This window comes from Primulina eburnea, chromosome 15 (assembly GCF_022965805.1).
Source record: "Primulina eburnea isolate SZY01 chromosome 15, ASM2296580v1, whole genome shotgun sequence".
Lineage (NCBI taxonomy): Eukaryota > Viridiplantae > Streptophyta > Magnoliopsida > Lamiales > Gesneriaceae > Primulina > Primulina eburnea.
The window spans coordinates 31,419,136-31,435,764 of NC_133115.1; the positions used below are offsets into that span (position 1 = coordinate 31,419,136).

The 16,629-nt window shown below is 34.5% G+C and overlaps 3 protein-coding genes across 4 annotated transcripts; 2 read left to right on the plus strand and 1 right to left on the minus strand.

Moving 5' to 3' along the window:
* Window positions 1-1,934: 1,934 nt before the first annotated feature.
* LOC140814062 (DEAD-box ATP-dependent RNA helicase 8-like) lies at window positions 1,935-8,446 on the minus strand. The gene is made up of 10 exons (XM_073172921.1): window positions 8,018-8,446; window positions 6,901-6,961; window positions 5,546-5,780; window positions 4,533-4,771; window positions 3,632-3,883; window positions 3,354-3,534; window positions 3,006-3,094; window positions 2,851-2,924; window positions 2,617-2,735; window positions 1,935-2,505 (listed from the first exon to the last, which is right to left on the minus strand). Exons 1-9 carry the CDS (start codon window positions 8,284-8,286, stop codon window positions 2,657-2,659), a joined length of 1,479 nt encoding a protein of 492 aa, XP_073029022.1. The 5' UTR covers window positions 8,287-8,446; the 3' UTR covers window positions 1,935-2,505; window positions 2,617-2,656.
* A 479-nt stretch (window positions 8,447-8,925) lies between these two features.
* LOC140815161 (uncharacterized) lies at window positions 8,926-11,347 on the plus strand. 2 transcript variants are annotated; one of them, XM_073174276.1, is made up of 6 exons: window positions 8,942-8,999; window positions 9,039-9,074; window positions 9,225-9,269; window positions 9,377-9,483; window positions 10,587-10,621; window positions 11,113-11,347. In XM_073174276.1, exons 3-6 carry the CDS (start codon window positions 9,267-9,269, stop codon window positions 11,178-11,180), a joined length of 213 nt encoding a protein of 70 aa, XP_073030377.1. In that variant the 5' UTR covers window positions 8,942-8,999; window positions 9,039-9,074; window positions 9,225-9,266; the 3' UTR covers window positions 11,181-11,347. The 2 variants fall into 2 exon arrangements, with proteins under 2 accessions (XP_073030376.1, XP_073030377.1); XM_073174275.1 differs by having other exon boundaries at window positions 8,926-9,118.
* A 3,198-nt stretch (window positions 11,348-14,545) lies between these two features.
* Window positions 14,546-16,405, plus strand: LOC140814320 (LIM domain-containing protein PLIM2c-like). The gene is made up of 5 exons (XM_073173265.1): window positions 14,546-15,030; window positions 15,117-15,216; window positions 15,356-15,384; window positions 15,704-15,793; window positions 15,935-16,405. Exons 1-5 carry the CDS (start codon window positions 14,890-14,892, stop codon window positions 16,250-16,252), a joined length of 678 nt encoding a protein of 225 aa, XP_073029366.1. The 5' UTR covers window positions 14,546-14,889; the 3' UTR covers window positions 16,253-16,405.
* Window positions 16,406-16,629: the final 224 nt, after the last annotated feature.

Below are 16,629 nucleotides of genomic sequence, written 5' to 3' on the forward strand. Positions count from 1 at the left end.
AGCATTACTAATCACAAATGTCATAACCATGATATTCTCAAAGTTGATTATATATTATCTCATATCATGTTAATTCATTCATATGAATTGATATATAAGTCACAAATCTCAAAAATGTTATCAAAAGACACTAATAATCCGTGAAAACTCACAGCTCTTGATAAACAACGCTTCTTTGTGCCGTTTAACGGGTGCATAGACGTTCCCCCTCTGCCCTGAACTTTCCGGGGCATGAAGAGGAGTGGTAGGGCGCCTCTTTACAAGTGCCTCAGCACGTCCGAAGTGCTGATCCGTCTATTTTACAAACATCTCAGAACCTCCCTTGTTTATCAGAAAATTCCCCCACAATTTTTAAGGCACATATTTGAAAGTTTTTGTTTGGTTAAGTTTTCTTTGTCAACCAAAAAACAAATAATTATATACTATTATGTAAAGCTTATACACCAGTATATACGATCATGGCATCCGAAGCTTGCATTTAATAGAGGAGCAGAGGTTGATGAAGCAAGAGAAAAGACAGGCAATAAAGGCACTCCCTTATTTTGACTTCAATTTCTTTCATTCTTTCAAACTTTGGAGTCTGAACACTCTACTTACGGTACCATAGCTGTTCGGTTATGTGACTTGTTCCTTAATTCACTTCCTAGACTTTGGCGTGAAGAAAACCAATAAATAGTACGATATATATCATGACAAATCAAGAAAATGTAACTAAAAATTTACATATACTTGATGGCGTATACATTCGGTATGTGTTTTAAGGATCAAATTTTACAAATCTCACGGCCGTTTTATCTTATTCCAAATAAAAATATATTAATTTTACATCTAATTCTCAATCAACATAAATTATGAGTCAATATCTTTTGCAATTTGTGATCAGTTCACCTCCAATGCAAGGAGTCAAAGAGAGCAATTACTTTAGTGGGGGGATAACATATGAAAGGCTGGCAAACACCTAAGGGGGTCATCAAGATGGGCAATGTCCAATCAAATGAATTAAATGCAGTAAAAAAATTCCTCCTCATTACATGAAAAATGGGGTAAAAAATATATTTATAGTATTACTTATATTGGATGAATGGCATATGTTTATTTTGTTACAAGTGAGCCAACTTGGTCCAAATTCGACTCGAGTTTGATTTGACCCAACTCAAATCTAGTTCTACCTTAATTTGTTTTCATTCGAGTAGATCCCAAACCATTAAAATAACTACATAATTGAATTTACTTGGAGAACATAAACTTTTAAGGATATTTTTTTAAATATATATCTCCTAGTTTGTTCACATTTGTGTATCTTATCGAACCCTACAACAAAGGTTATACGTAAACATTCTCTGAGCAAGATCTCCTGTTGTTTTGCGGGGTTTAATTTTGAAACAATATGATATGAACAGTTAGGTGGACTTCATTTTAAGATACTCCTAGCGACTGCAAACACGTGAAATACGTAAATATAGATTACCTAATCTTTACTAGTGATATACATATCATCAATCGAACCAACTAGATCAAATTTGAGAAACTTCTTATATGAAAATCGGATTTTTTTCAGTCGATTCAAATAATGATCCATAAAAATGAAACAAACTAGAACTCGAGCTCGAATAAACTGATTTGGATTTGACGTAGAGATCCGATCGATGATTTTCGAATTATTATTTGATTTGAGAGAATTTGAGATTCATTATAATGGGTTCATAAACAAGTTCAAAATGTTATGCTAGATCAAGCAATAGAATAACCATTAAATTGATAAGAACTCTGCATAATCGACACACTAGCCTACCAGCCATTTCAACCCCCACATTGTCCTCCAGTTGTCTTTTTTCCGGTTGTTAAAACATCCCTGAAAACCAAAGTGAATTTCAAGGAGAAATCAATTTGGCACCTAGTAACCCACCTTGCATTAGATGAGGACAACTTCAAAATGTATCATAACACAAACACAAATAACCATTTAACTTCTATGAGAAAATAAAGTTTTAATCCGGACTCTGGCACAAGTTACAACCTCCTAACCAACATGATAAGGTAAAGAATCTTTCTACGGTACCAAATATGAAGAACACCATTGTTTCTTTTAGCAATTATAGAATCTTCAAGTGACTACTTTGTGCTACGCCATAACTAACACCAGATAAAGGAGAGGGAAATCTGTTTTTCATCATTGATGGGAACGTGCACTTAAAATTAAATGAGCAACTGATGGCAATAACCCAGAACTTGGACGGTGAGTAATCCTGCTGATAGGCTGAGTTTAACCATGACCAAGTATAAACAAAGAAAAGGCCTCGATTCACAGGAGTGCCACATTTTAACCTTAAATATCCACCATTCCGAATCATTATGGGTTGAATGGTTGTGAGATGTCCGATATCTTGAAATTTTTGTATCTGTCTGCCTCACAAATCGAATAGAAAGTGTTTCATGACCAAAAGCATGTAATTTCCTTGTGACCTTGGCATTACATCATTAACCATCATGACAGGCTACTGGTTTCTGCCATCAAAAAGATGATGTAGATGGTAAATAGACGGGTCCACGAGGGATGCATAATTATAAAATTATGTAAATACCAAAAATACAATATCCATGCGACCTATAACCCACCGGTGTTTTCGATCAATAGGTAAATAGCAGCCACCACAGATCATTGACAATATATAGCTTGATCTATATGTGGTGGGATCTGCTTAATCTCCGTCCCTAGTTCTTGCTCCATCCTATACCTGAAAGATGAGAGGCAGAGAGAAATAACAGAGAAATCTCAAGAAATTCACAATCCAATAACTCTATTCCAAACAAGTCACCATCAGTAAACAAAAGTTAGCCGCAAAGTCTTACAAATTGAAGCGATCCTCGAAGGTAATCAGATTGACAGCTAACCCAAGGTGTCCAAACCTTCCAGATCGACCAACCTACATGTAACATAAACAATTTAAGACAAAACCGTTTGACAAGTATGAAAGTCAAACTGGCCAACAACCCAAGCACCATACCCTGTGTAAATATGTCTCTGAGTTTTTGGGAAAATCAAAATTGATAACAACATTGACTGCTTGAATATCGATCCCTCTTGTGAATAAATCTGCAATTTGATACATAGAAGAAAAAAAGAAAAGAAAGTAATATAAGAAAGACACACACACAGAGGACATCAGATAGAGTAACTAACAGAAGACACCAAAACAGAATCGATGAGATTAAAATCAGAAGCTTGCAGCATAAGTTGCACTTTTTCCCTACTATTAGTACAAAGTCATATACAGTGCCATGTTTTCCATAGAACGGAGTTAAGTCATACTACAATATAAAATGGGTTCAAGGGATCCCACAACAGAACGTACCGGTGCATACAAGGTTTCTACAGGCACCATTGCGGAAATCATGAAATACTCTGTTGCGATGATCTTGAAGCATCTTAGCGTGAATATAGAAACAAGAAAAACCAAGTTCTGTAATTTTCTTGGCAAGAAGTTCTACTCGATTCACGGAATTGCAGAAAATGATAGACTGGTTTATTTGAAGCTGCATCACAAAGACAACAGCCAGAACAAATTCATAACAGATGGCAATACAAATGTAATCTATTATCACTAAAGTATATGCTAACAGGAATTCGAACCTTTGAAAATAATGTATTGAGGCAGTGAACTTTTTGTCTTTCTTCCACAAAAGCATAATACTGAGTTATACCCTTGAGGGTGAGCTCATCCATCAGGTTGATGACGTAGGGCTTTTTCAGGTACCTATCTTTGAAATCTTTTATGGTAACAGGAAATGTTGCAGAAAACATAAGAATCTGACGATTTGCTGGTAAAAAGCGAATTAGTTGCTGAACTGAAGGTTGAAACTCCGGTGACAAAAGCTTATCGGCCTGGAATTATTGACATGAAGAGGACAAGATTAGCCCACTTTCTAATATGTCATTATGTTATATACACTTATTTCCAGAGTTCAAATAAGGAAGAACAAATATCAAAATTAAAATATATATATATGATGCGAGATAACATGACGAAAGAATTGCCAACAAACTCGGGTTAAATCCTCCCACCATAAATGAAGAGAAGTTATGAAAAATCAGGTAGACCGTTGGTCTCACTAGTCACTATACCAATCACAAGTGCTTTAGGAACGATAAGAAAAGTCGATGAAGAAAAGACGATCATGCGATTGTCTGATGAAGGATTTTCTGAGTTGATATCATTATTATTTAGGGTACAAGACGTACAAGTATCCTGGAGCCTTAGGCGCAAGGCAAGATGTGCACTTTATCGAAGCAAAACATGCCAAACATGATATTTTTATAATCTACGTGCACGAGGTGAATTTTAATACAATATCACATAGCAACAGAAATAAATTTTACAAACAATTAGGATTTAGAAATTAGGAGGGATTGTCGCAACATCCAGGGTGAGAATGATATCAGCATATTATGCTTATTCCACATCTTTTGTGTTCCTCAATTATCAGGTAACATCATAAAAAACATGTGGTCAACATCAATAGATTACACATACCTCATCCATTGCAAGCATAGAGCAATCTTTCAATACGCAAATACCCTTTTTTGCAAGATCAAGAACTCTTCCAGGTGTCCCAACAAGTAAATGAACTGGCTGATAAAGTCGCATTATGTCATCTTTCAAGCTTGTTCCACCAGTAGTAACCATGACTTCAATTTTTAAGTGCTTCCCAAGTTCTTTGCAAACTTGGGATGTTTGGAGAGCAAGTTCTCTAGTAGGCACAAGAATAACAACTGCATCGAAATACAAAGTAAGATAGACAAGAAAGGTAAAATTTGAGTAATGCGCAGAGAAGAACTCAAGCAGATATTCGAGAATAGTACGATACCAAATTAATTTAGAGAATGTGTTCCCTAAGCTTAAATGATGGAGCAAGACTCAAGCAATTACACAATTATCATACTAAAAATAATCCTCCTAACACCTTTAATAAATCATTAATAAATGCAGTAAAATAATGATAAAAGGTAGTAGACTAGTTATCAGAAGGAAAAAATAATTAATTACTGCTACCATTATATGTTTGTCTTTACCTCAAATATCCAGATTCAGTTCTCACAAATTATCAGTTTTAGCTCATATGAACCTAACAACTATGTTGCATGTAATCGTATCGAATACGATATCGATAAGACAAAGTTTGAAAATATAGGAAACGATGTGGTTAGATTACGACAATGATTAATATATACAACTTCCGACGAGTGATTTAAGAAGAAAAACAAAAAAATCAGTTTATTTTTTTTCAAAACGTATCTCCATCGTGCCTATGACGTATCCTAGCCGTATCCAAAATGTATCCGAGTGGTCAAACCTACAAAAAGTCAATGACGCAGATTTTACCGTATCCGACACGCCTATCGGCGTGGCCGTGGCCGATACTTCAGGAAAAAAATTTAGGAGTATCCGTGCTACATAGCTAACAAACTTCCTCATATAAACTAGAATATAGAGAAAGTTTGAAGATGAAAATTTTCTTGGTCCATTAAATGGATATTATCAAAAACCTTGAATTGCATTTTTATCTTGATCAATTTTTTCCAAAGCAGGAATGCAGAAGGCAGCAGTTTTCCCAGTTCCATTTTTGGCCCTCGCCAATATATCGCTTCCAGTGAGAGCAATTGGAATACTCTCCTCCTGAATGGGAGATGGCCTCTCAAAGCCCTTCTCATATATTCCCATGAGAAGCTCACGCTTTAAAAAGTAGTCTTCGAATTCATTTCCTTTCGTAGCCGTCACATCCTGAAAGAAAAGTAAAAAAGCATTCAGGAGCAAATTATACACACACATATATGTACCCACATATAGATGCATGTAGGAAAATGACAAATTATAGATGAACATGAAACAAATGAGTTTGCACAAAATATTGCTACCAAAGCATAAAATAATAAGAAACAATGATAGAACTTTTGAACAGCACATTACAGATTTCAGGATGGTACCATAAGTGGTAGAGTTGTATCTACTTGTAAGAACATCCAAGATTCAGAGCTTTGAACTGCAGATTACAGATTATCCAGCTGAAGTGGAAGGTTGAACAAGGAATACGGTAAATTCAAGTAATTTTCAGGGGCAAGCTAGCCATTTATGACCTACAAACTTTTTTTTCCTATTCTTTTCTTTTATTTTCCTTTTTAATAGTCGCAAAGACACCATGGCAATCCTGTTCGAGTCCAAGCAACAAATAAAAGGTGATGAGGTGGCAGTCATTCTCATCAATGACAAATTAGATTCAGAGGACAACTTATTTGGTAGTATATCAGAAATTAAGAACAATATGCCTGGCTAAGTTTTCTGGCAAGCTTGTGTTGGTTGCAAACATGGATTTTCTTTCGATTTCTTTTGCGGCATTTGCTCAAGGTTATGAGTGCTGCAAGCTACCAGAATCCGATATATCAAATGACATTACAACCTCCACATCCAAATTCAAATGACAATCAATTCAACTGTCAAAGGTAATAAATAGATACCCCGATAATAGCTTAACAAGTTACACCTTAATGAATGATGTTTGATCCTCTTACTGATTGAATACATTAAGGTGCTTTACAGTGGCATGTAAAATTGTTTTAGAAAACATGGCGTCTAAAAAGAGAGTGGCGAGGAGGTGAATGAATCGAACATCTCATGCAATTAATATTCCGATATTCCCTCTAGTCCCAACTAGCCAATGCCTTGAGAACTTAGATATTATTCAGCTGAAACATATCAGGTTTCCTAGAACATTCAAACGAGACAAGAATTACTATCACAGCGAACTCAGGACCTTAGATATTAGGAAAAACCAAACAAAGTTTAATAAATAAAATAATTAACGTAATTTTGACAGGCCAGTCCATATGCATGATGGAAATCTAACCTCGGTTTTGAAGCGTGTGTCCTGTGGTGGTATCTTCAACTGGGCCTTCCAATCTTGTGAACTGGTCAAGAAGAAATGCAAAACTGACCAATATTTAAATGGATATTAAGAATCTTGAATAAAAGTACAAGTTGTGGAGGAAAAGGGGGATAGATACTAAAACTTTCACAAAGCCCATCCATAAAATAGCAGCAAAGATATAAATGCAGTTTCAGATGAGGCATTTTCACATACCCTGAAGTAGGTAAAAAATTTACTGTACCCTACATTTAGTTGTGATAGAGTAGGTCTCTGTAAGATTTGACACTTAATTCTAACGATTCATGGATAATATAACTGAATAAAAAAAAACTGAGGTAATATCATGAATAAAATGAATCATCTCTTCATGCCCACCCAAGTTAAGGTTATCTTATAGGACTATCAAAAAGGGGGAAAAATCTCGAAAACAAACTCTATACCACTAAACAAGAAAGTTCTAGCCCGTAACAAACTGGAATCATGCAACCACATTTCTGACAGAGAACAAATTTCATGCCCTACGTGAACACAAAAATTGAAGTGATTTCATTAAATTATAAACCATCCCATTCGCTTTTTGGACCCACCAGAACATCCACTGCCACGGTACCTACAGTTTGTTGGATAATCATCTCATTTGGATAAATTATTCAGCTTAACAAAATTTTAAAGCATCTACAATTTGTTTTAAATCAATAGTACGGCTGTAGTTCCCTGTAAGTCCGATGATCATAAATCACATGAATATTTTTGCCTAAATTCAAACGCCTAAACTCCAGCACGTCAAAGAGTTGTCCATATTACCACCCTTAACAGAAACACTGAGACACACGAATAATAATAAGTTCCAACATGCTATTTCTTGTCAAGAAAAAAGAGGCATTTGGGGTAGTTGTACATCAAGACTCGGGACAAACGGCGAGAAATGGGTTAACACCGATGTGAAAAATAAAATCAGCTTAAACCCTTTGTTTTTACCCATTAAAAGCAATTTACCCCCAAAATGCAGTACTTAAAAAATCATTAAAAAAACAACCCGCATCTAGGGCGAGCAGCTAAACTAACCACGATCGAGATAGAAACAGAAAATACTAACCTTGAAGCAACAGCCTCGGATTGCACAGTTTTTTCAACTTCCTCAACGGCTAAATCAGCGTGCGGAAACTGAGTTCTTCGCAGCCACTGCTGTGGCTGAGGGTTCTGCGACAATTGATGGTTTTGATTATTCGGAGCCGGATTCCTCTGTACGTATTGTGGAGTAGGGTGTCTGGGTTGAAAACTAGGGTTTGCTCCAGCATTAAAATTCATCCCGCCTCCTCGTCCGCCGCCCATTCCCGGCGGCGGATATCTCGCTCTCGAACTCATCACAAAAACCTCCCCAAATAGAAATACTAGACCCGAATTCACACTTGAAAAAACCAAACAGCACAGTTTCAACGCGTACGAGTACAACCGAACAAGGAAAAGTAACCTCGAAGTCGCAGATCGACTCCGCCACTTACTTTCGAAATAAATATTCAATTAAATGTATGTTGCGGGTTACGTGGACTATAACACAGGTCAACCTATAAAAAATGAACAATATATAATTCATTTATTAATTTTTTTTTAATACAATTCAATTTCCACAAAATATTTAGAACTTATATATCTATTTTTTGTTTATTCTTTCTAAACCCATGGGCCAATCTGATCCCGTCACGTGTCCGCCTAGACAGTCTGGCGATCTGTGTTGATGGGATGTTTAAGCTCATTTTTAAATAAATTGATAAAATTTCAACCCAACTCGTTTAAATAGTTTGATGAGATGGCCCAACTCGATGGACCCGACCCATGGCTAACGAAAGGAGAAATTTCTTTTTTTAAAAAAATCATGTGTTCCAAAATGTCAATTTCTATATGTTATCGGGCCCGGCCAATGGATCCCGACGAAACGGGTAAGATTTGGGTCCTACATTCTCGATCTGATATCCACCATGTACATATTACAACACAAGCCCGTAGAGGCTTAGTCCATCGGGTTAAAATTCCCTGCATCTCATATAATACGCAATCGGTGACGTGGCAAACACGATTTGCTGGATCCAGTACTGGACCCCACTTTCCGTTCTCCGCCCCTGTAAAACGAAACCATTTCCTAGCTCGGAAGAAAGGTCCGATCTTCCGCTCCCGCGACAGCAGTCTCTCATTATTTCCTGTAATACTAACTAGTTATTGAATTTTAAACTGTGTAATTCACAACTTGTGTTGCCATTTGTGAAATCTACGTGTTGATGACTTACGCGCGCTTCTCGTATTTGTAGAACTACGAGGATCCAAGAGATTCTCAACGAGGATAATCTAAAATGGTAAGATAATCTGTAGATTTTGATGTCACGACTTTTTATACGCTTTTAAGATTTTTGTCCGTTTCATGGTTTACAAGAACTGATTTTGTTTGCTTGTGTATTACCAGTCGGCGCTCTTCAATTTCCATTCTTTCCTAACAGTAGTATTGTTAGGCATCTGTGCCTGCACGTTTGTAAAGATTCAATTCCCGGCACTTCTTGAGCAGAGAACTGGGTGAGCCTGCTTGTTGATTTTGCGGGTTCAATTTTTTGCAAACCATTTCTATGTTGTGATCTTTACAATATTTGGATTTCTTATCTTCCATGTAACATTTTCTGTGGATAAAATTGGGCGATTTGTAAAATAAAGGTAATGCCAATCAGCAAAAGCTCAACTCATTTAAGCTATAGGCGCCCCTTGATTCACTTGCATAGTTGAGCTAAGATTCGAGTGTCATTATCCAGTCGGTTGCATTTGCTGAAGTGTTTTTTTTATGTATTATTTCAAGTTCCTTTTTCGAGCCTGCATACTCCCTTGTGTTAATGATTCTATATTTTAAAAGATACAAATCCTCTAACAAAGATTAGGCAAACAATCATGATTTAAATATTGGTTGAACTTGGTGATGGAGCAGAATGACTGGATGATGGCTAACCAATGAGTAACTTCTTCTGTGTAATAATGAGCTAATGATAGCTATTGCTTCACTAATCTAATCGTCGTGTCATTTACAGCTTCCAATAGGAAATAGTTTTAAATTTTTTGTGGTAATGTTACCGTACTTGTTCACAAACATTCTTCCTTATGCCTTGTTTTGGTCCCTATCAATCGCCACTTAGCAATGGTTCTACCAAAATCCTTTCTTCACTTTTATCTCAGAGTCCTAACCATTAGATCATTTTAGTAATTTCGCTTTAAGGACTTAAATTTTGTAAGTGATACCCTATCTGCAAATAAATATGAGCAATTCAAAGTTTATCACAATTCATGAATTCACTAAATGGTCCACCCACACAAAACTCAAATCTAAAATCGATAAAACAATTTGTTATTTTCTGTCCTTTGGTGCCCATTGATGTAGTTCTGGATATTATTTATGATAATGGTGGCTTATATGTGATTATGGAGCTCCAATTTATCAGTTCTGGAATTCTCCTATATGTTGACATCATTTTGCTGTAGTTGAATGGCAATATATGTCCTGTTGCAGTTTATATATTTTTGCTATGCCTTTATTTCTTCTGCGGACTACAATATGTTTATGATCTTTAATATTTTTATTGGGTGTGTTTTTTTTTAAGTAAACACTTCTTCCTCACACAGTTTTAGTATGGCAGATTTCGAGGTGTCTTCTGGAAGGCTGCTAGAATAGGTACGTCAGCTAAATATTATAATGTGCAATGCTTTTCTTGCAGAGACGGAATTATTTGATTTATGTGAACAAACTTCAAATGTATCATAAGCATGTATGGCCATTGTGTTTACAATAGCTCAGCCCTTCAATTTTCTGGAACATCTGATTTTAGACCTATAGTTAATGCCTTGAGTTTAGAACCACATCAAATAATCTTATTTGAGTAGTCCAGCCATCTTTGCCAGGATGGTTCTCAGTTGCTTATCATTATTTGCTTCTATGTGGGAGCGAGTAATGATAACTATGAGGTGTAGCAAAAGAAATGAGGATCACCTGTTTGTTTGTTTTTATTTTCCTTTTGATATTATATATGTGCTCTATGAATTGTAAAACGTTAAAGTAAGAGAGATGTTTAGTGAGCTTTTCTCATGAATATTTGGTGCTTGTCTTTTCATAAACTTTCAATTTTTTCTACACCAATTCAAACTAGATTATGCTCCCTGCAACAGGTGAAAGATTGAGTCCTTGGGTGGCTGTAGGATGCTTCACTATGGGGGTGTCAATAATCTTTTTCTGAATAGGATCTATGTACTTCGGAAGTAAGCTCCGATGACCAGATTGATTTTTCATTGGTTAATTACTCTGTTGTGTTGTGTAGTAAAAATTTATGTTAAGAATTTGTTTGGATGATAAAAACACCATATTTAATGATGTCTTTTGTACAGTTGATACTAGTTTCATGAATCATCATTTTTTTGTTGGCATTATTCAGAAGTTAGGAACAAAGTTGCAGTTTCTTGGTGTCCCTTGTAAAACTTACTTTCTTCATTCATAGTAGTGATAAATGCATGCAATTCACGTGTGTTCCCTCATTTTAAGTGGTTTTGCTATATTTGATTTTTTAAATGTATTATTGTTTAGGTTGAAATTTTAATAAAAATTAAGAGTATTTCATAGTTTTAACATCCTAAACTGAAATTAGAGCATTCAATCTGGATAAAGTGTGAGAAGAAGGTTAAAATTGTCAAGTGAGGAAAATTTTGGAGGTTTTTATTCCCTGTTACTAATTTCTAGTTTCATTATTTGCTTGGATTTTCCACCAGAAGTAAAGATGTACCACTTGTATGGTCTGGACAGAGAAGAATTCCGATTCATGTTTGTTTCAAAAGATTTAGAGCTACGTTTTGTTTTGTTCATAAAAGTGGTTATCATTATGTCTTATATCTCCGGAATGTGTGCAACCATCACAAATTATGATGTCTCGTACATTATACATCTCTGAAAATGTGTGTGCCCCTCATATATCGTGCTTTCTCTTTCATAAATTTCACATCAGGAGATCCATAGACTCCTAATACGAAATAGTTCCCTATATGATGTGTGTGTTTATCTGAATGGCGTTGTTCTCTGATTCGAATTTACTTTTTTCCTTGTGAACAATTGATCAGTGGAGTTGGTCCGCAAGGGAACTAGTACACATGTTCTTTCATAGCCATCAACAGAATCAGCACTCTGTTATCACGTTTACACCTGAGGCTTGGCGTGTGTGCGTGTTTAAATACAGAAGAAATTTAATGAACTGAAATAAAGGCGGCAGGAGCTTTCAAATTAGTATTGTTATCTTATGCTGGAACCTTCTGAAAATCAGGATTCTCTCCTCTCCCCATTGAAAAACTGCAAGAATTATCTTCTTAATCGGTTTCTTCCCGTGTGTGTTGGTTATCACTTTCCTTGTAGCAGGTTCTTCTCTGCTGCCTTTAGCTGTGCCGTTTCTTTCCTCTACTGCTTCTTTGCTTTCTCCGTTTCTTTCCTCTACTGTAAACTTGAGTTTGATTTGTTTATTTTAACGAGTCTCATTAAACGGTCTCAAACGAGCTTTTATCGAATCGAGCTTCGAATAGCTCACAAACGGTTTGATTCGTTTACGTCCCTAGTTGTGGGGACATAAATTGTACTAAAATAATAGCTAATCAGCTAATTAAGATCATGTTTACGTGATCAATGTGAGTATCATCTCTGTTGATTGTCTTTTCTAGTGTTTTCTGCATGATTGAGTTTAATCAGGAATATTTATCACACTATGCCGTTGCATTTCCTAGGTAATGTTTTTTGTTTCATTGAAGCCCTGAATATGCTTTTGGAATACTTAACAATAGTGCTTGTCTAGCATTCATTTTGAACACAAAAATGAATCGAATCAGAGATTATTAGATTATGAAAATGGATTGTACCGATTGAAGGCGTAATTAGAGCTTGACTTCTTGAATGTGTTTGATTTTGGAGGGATTCGTGAGTAATTTCTCCGTTCAAATAGAGTTTAATGTTACACTCGGATAGATCGATTTGAGATTATTTATTTCAAATAATTTTATTTTAAATTTATTGACTTGCTTAGATGCATTTATCAAATTAATTAATTTCAATTATAATTGTAGTGAATTTCAATTATATTGAAGATGTATAGTTTAAAATTCATCCATTCAAATTAAATTTATCCATCATAGCAAAGTCTAAGCGAACCGAGTGAAATGAAAGATAAGGTTATTTAAGTCCGATCAATCATGTAATTTACACTAGAGATGCCTATTTTCCAAAATACATAGTTGATCAAACATTTTTTAAACCAACACAAAGAGATTTGTACAGTCAATTTCAGATTATATTTGCGTATATTATAAAAGTAAAATCTTAAAAAGTACATGCCCCTTATTTTCTTGATATGTCAAAGGTGATATAGAAGTTACAAGGGATAAGCGCAGGGGAGAAGCTCCAATGGGAGTCCCATTCCCTCTGCGCCAAATATTTGGCGCAGAGATATTTGGCGCAGAGGAATTGGCGCAGGGAAATTCTTTTTTTCTTTGTTTTTTTTAATTATAAATATTTAAGATTTATAAATATTATTTATCTAATAGTATGATATTATTATATTAATTTAATAATTAGATATATTTAAATAATATTTTTATTATTTTAATAATTAGATATTTAATAATAATAATTAAAGTATTTAATTATATAAATTTATAAATATATTTTTAAATAATTTTATAATTAAACATCTAACACACAAATTTATTGAATAATATTTAAACATTTAAGTACACAGTTAAAATAAAAATACAAATTCGAATTCAGATAATTTAAATACAAATATAATAAAAGATAAACAAACTAAATCATTAATAATTATAAAATGTAATTATAATTATATCACTAAATTTAAAAATTATACATTTAATAACTAATATTAACATTAATTATAATTATATTGTTAAATTTATAAATAAATAGTAAACAAATAGAATATTCTAAGAATATACTTTTTAGTGTAAAATTTGAAGTAAATGACTGCACTATTTTGGTGTAAAAACTACATCAAAATAGATTTATAGGTTGGAGATGACCTCAGAGTGGAGCACATCAGATTAAACAAGCAAGTAAATTTTGACAGCTTGCCATTGGCGGCACTACCAAGGCAACAGTGTCACCATTTTTATTTTATTTTAGTTTAAAGGATAATCAAAATACATCAAACCATCCCTGTTGTTTCCACTCGTTCTCGTTCCCATCCCTCTGTTTTTTTATAATGGAAATTTTTTTTTTGCCTGATTTGATCTCGTAGTTAACCAAGCACACTCTAGGTTGTATTTGTACGAAAGGATTTGAGTGGATTTAATTTGAAATCAACATTTGAAATCTATTGTATTCATTCAACTCAAAAAATCAAATTCAAATTCTTTTTTATGTTCAATTTTTTTTTGTTATATTTCAAACCAACGATCCAATCCATTCAAATTCTTTAATTTGAAATCTATTCAAGATTCAAATTTTTATATCCAAACACAAATCTTATAACTCGTTTGACACGATTTTCGTCAAATAATCTTTGCAGGAAAAAAACACAATATGAAACAAAATCTAACAAACATAACTACCACATAATGCAAAAAGAAAATACTCTCCCCTCTATATAATTTCCACCCACACATTCTTTTAATGGAAAAAGTGAAGAATCCCAGCTATTTTTCCTCCACTTTAATCGGATTCCGACCCATTTTCCAAGGCTTTATCAATGCTCAATTGCTTCACAACCAATGGAATCTTCGATCAGAAAACGAAATTATATTACTGGGTTGATATAGATTTGACTTCTATTTTCGGTTAACCCAATTTTTTTTGGCTTTTTCCTTCGATTCCCTCAGTCTTTCGCCTTTGTGTACGTGGGAAAGAGATAAAAAACTGTGTAGAAGTTGTAGATATTTCACGAGAGGGGAAGACGCAAAGAAATGGCGTCGGCATTCACGGGAACTTTGGATAAATGCAAAGCTTGTGATAAGATTGTATATTTTGTTGATTTGTTATCTGCAGATGGGATGAATTATCACAAGTCTTGCTTCAAATGCAGTCATTGTAAAGGGACTCTAGTGGTATGTAATCTTCGGTTTTAGCCCAACAATTCTCGATGATTCAAGCGACTCGCATACAGATTAGATTTTGCAATGTTGTTTTGTAGATGAGCAACTACTCTTCCATGGATGGAGTTCTGTACTGCAAGCCTCATTTTGAACAACTTTTCAAGGAATCTGGGAATTTTAGCAAGAATTTTCAAACTTGTAACATTTTTATTTTATTTTATTTCAATTACAATTTATTCATCTTTTATAATATTTTTGATTATGAGAAAAGCTTAATAAATTCATATTGTCTTACTAACCATGTGTATTATTCTTTGAATATTTGTAAATGCTTCAGCTGCGAAATCCGAGAGGGAAAATTCTATGGTACATTGTTTGTTTTTTCGTTTTTAATTCCTGTAAACACCAGTAAAATGTAATATATTGGTCTCAATGAACCAATGCATATGATGATTGAGCGGGTCTCATGTGAGATCGTCTCACGGATCTTAATCTGTGAGACGGGTCAACCCTACCGATATTCACAATAAAAAATAATACTTTTTCATGGATGACCCAAACAAAAGATCTGTCTCACAAATACGACCCGTGAGACCGTCTCACACAAGTTTTTGTCACGATGATTTACGGAAATCACATTTTGTTTTCTAGTTTTACAATATTTTTTATGTTATCATATATGCAGACAAGAACACCTAGTAAAGTTTCAGCAATGTTCTCTGGAACTTTGGACAAATGTCCTGCTTGTAAAAAGACGGTTTATCCTTTTGAAAAGGTATCTAAATAGAAACATGTTTTGCCATATTATTTATAAATTATTTTACAAGATTATATATAATTTTGACCCTTTAGATTTTGTATATCAAATAACTATTTCATATACCTTTTGAGTAATAATTATAAGTTGTAAACATAGATGACAATGGAGGGAGAATCATTTCACAAATCATGCTTCAAGTGTGCTCATGGAGGATGTCCTCTTACACACTCATCTTATGCTGCCTTGGATGGGATCTTGTACTGCAAGGTCCATTTTCAACAATTATTCATGGAGAAGGGAAATTACCAACATGTTCTTGATGCTGCCACTAACAAGAAGAGTGGTGTAGAACTGGTAGAGTACATGGAGACCAAAGTCGAGCCAGACAATCACGAGCCATCAGAGGGGAATGAAGGTGGTCAGTCAAAATCTGATCTCGAATCCGAATCTGAGAAGGCACAAGAACAAAGCTGATTTTTTTTTTTTTTATATTTTTTTAGTCATTTATGAATCATGAGGGTTTTCTATCTTCTCGTTTTTTAGTTTTTCTATTTTTGATTTGTGATCGACTAAATCATAATTTTATGTATTATAACTGGAAAAATGCTTTTACACAATTTATGATTTTAGAAACATTTTATATTTCACATCATATATAGAAATACATATGATGATATCAAAATTTTACTTCGGGTTCGTTCTGGAGAGTGGATCTTCTAATCTTCACAGCTGATTGGGTCTGTCGAATTCTGGGCTCTGCACAGACAAAAATAGGGTTAGAGAGCGACAAGGTTTTCCGGTGTAACCCATCCGATACTTAAGTCAATCCGGGGAGCAAACTTAAGGAGAAG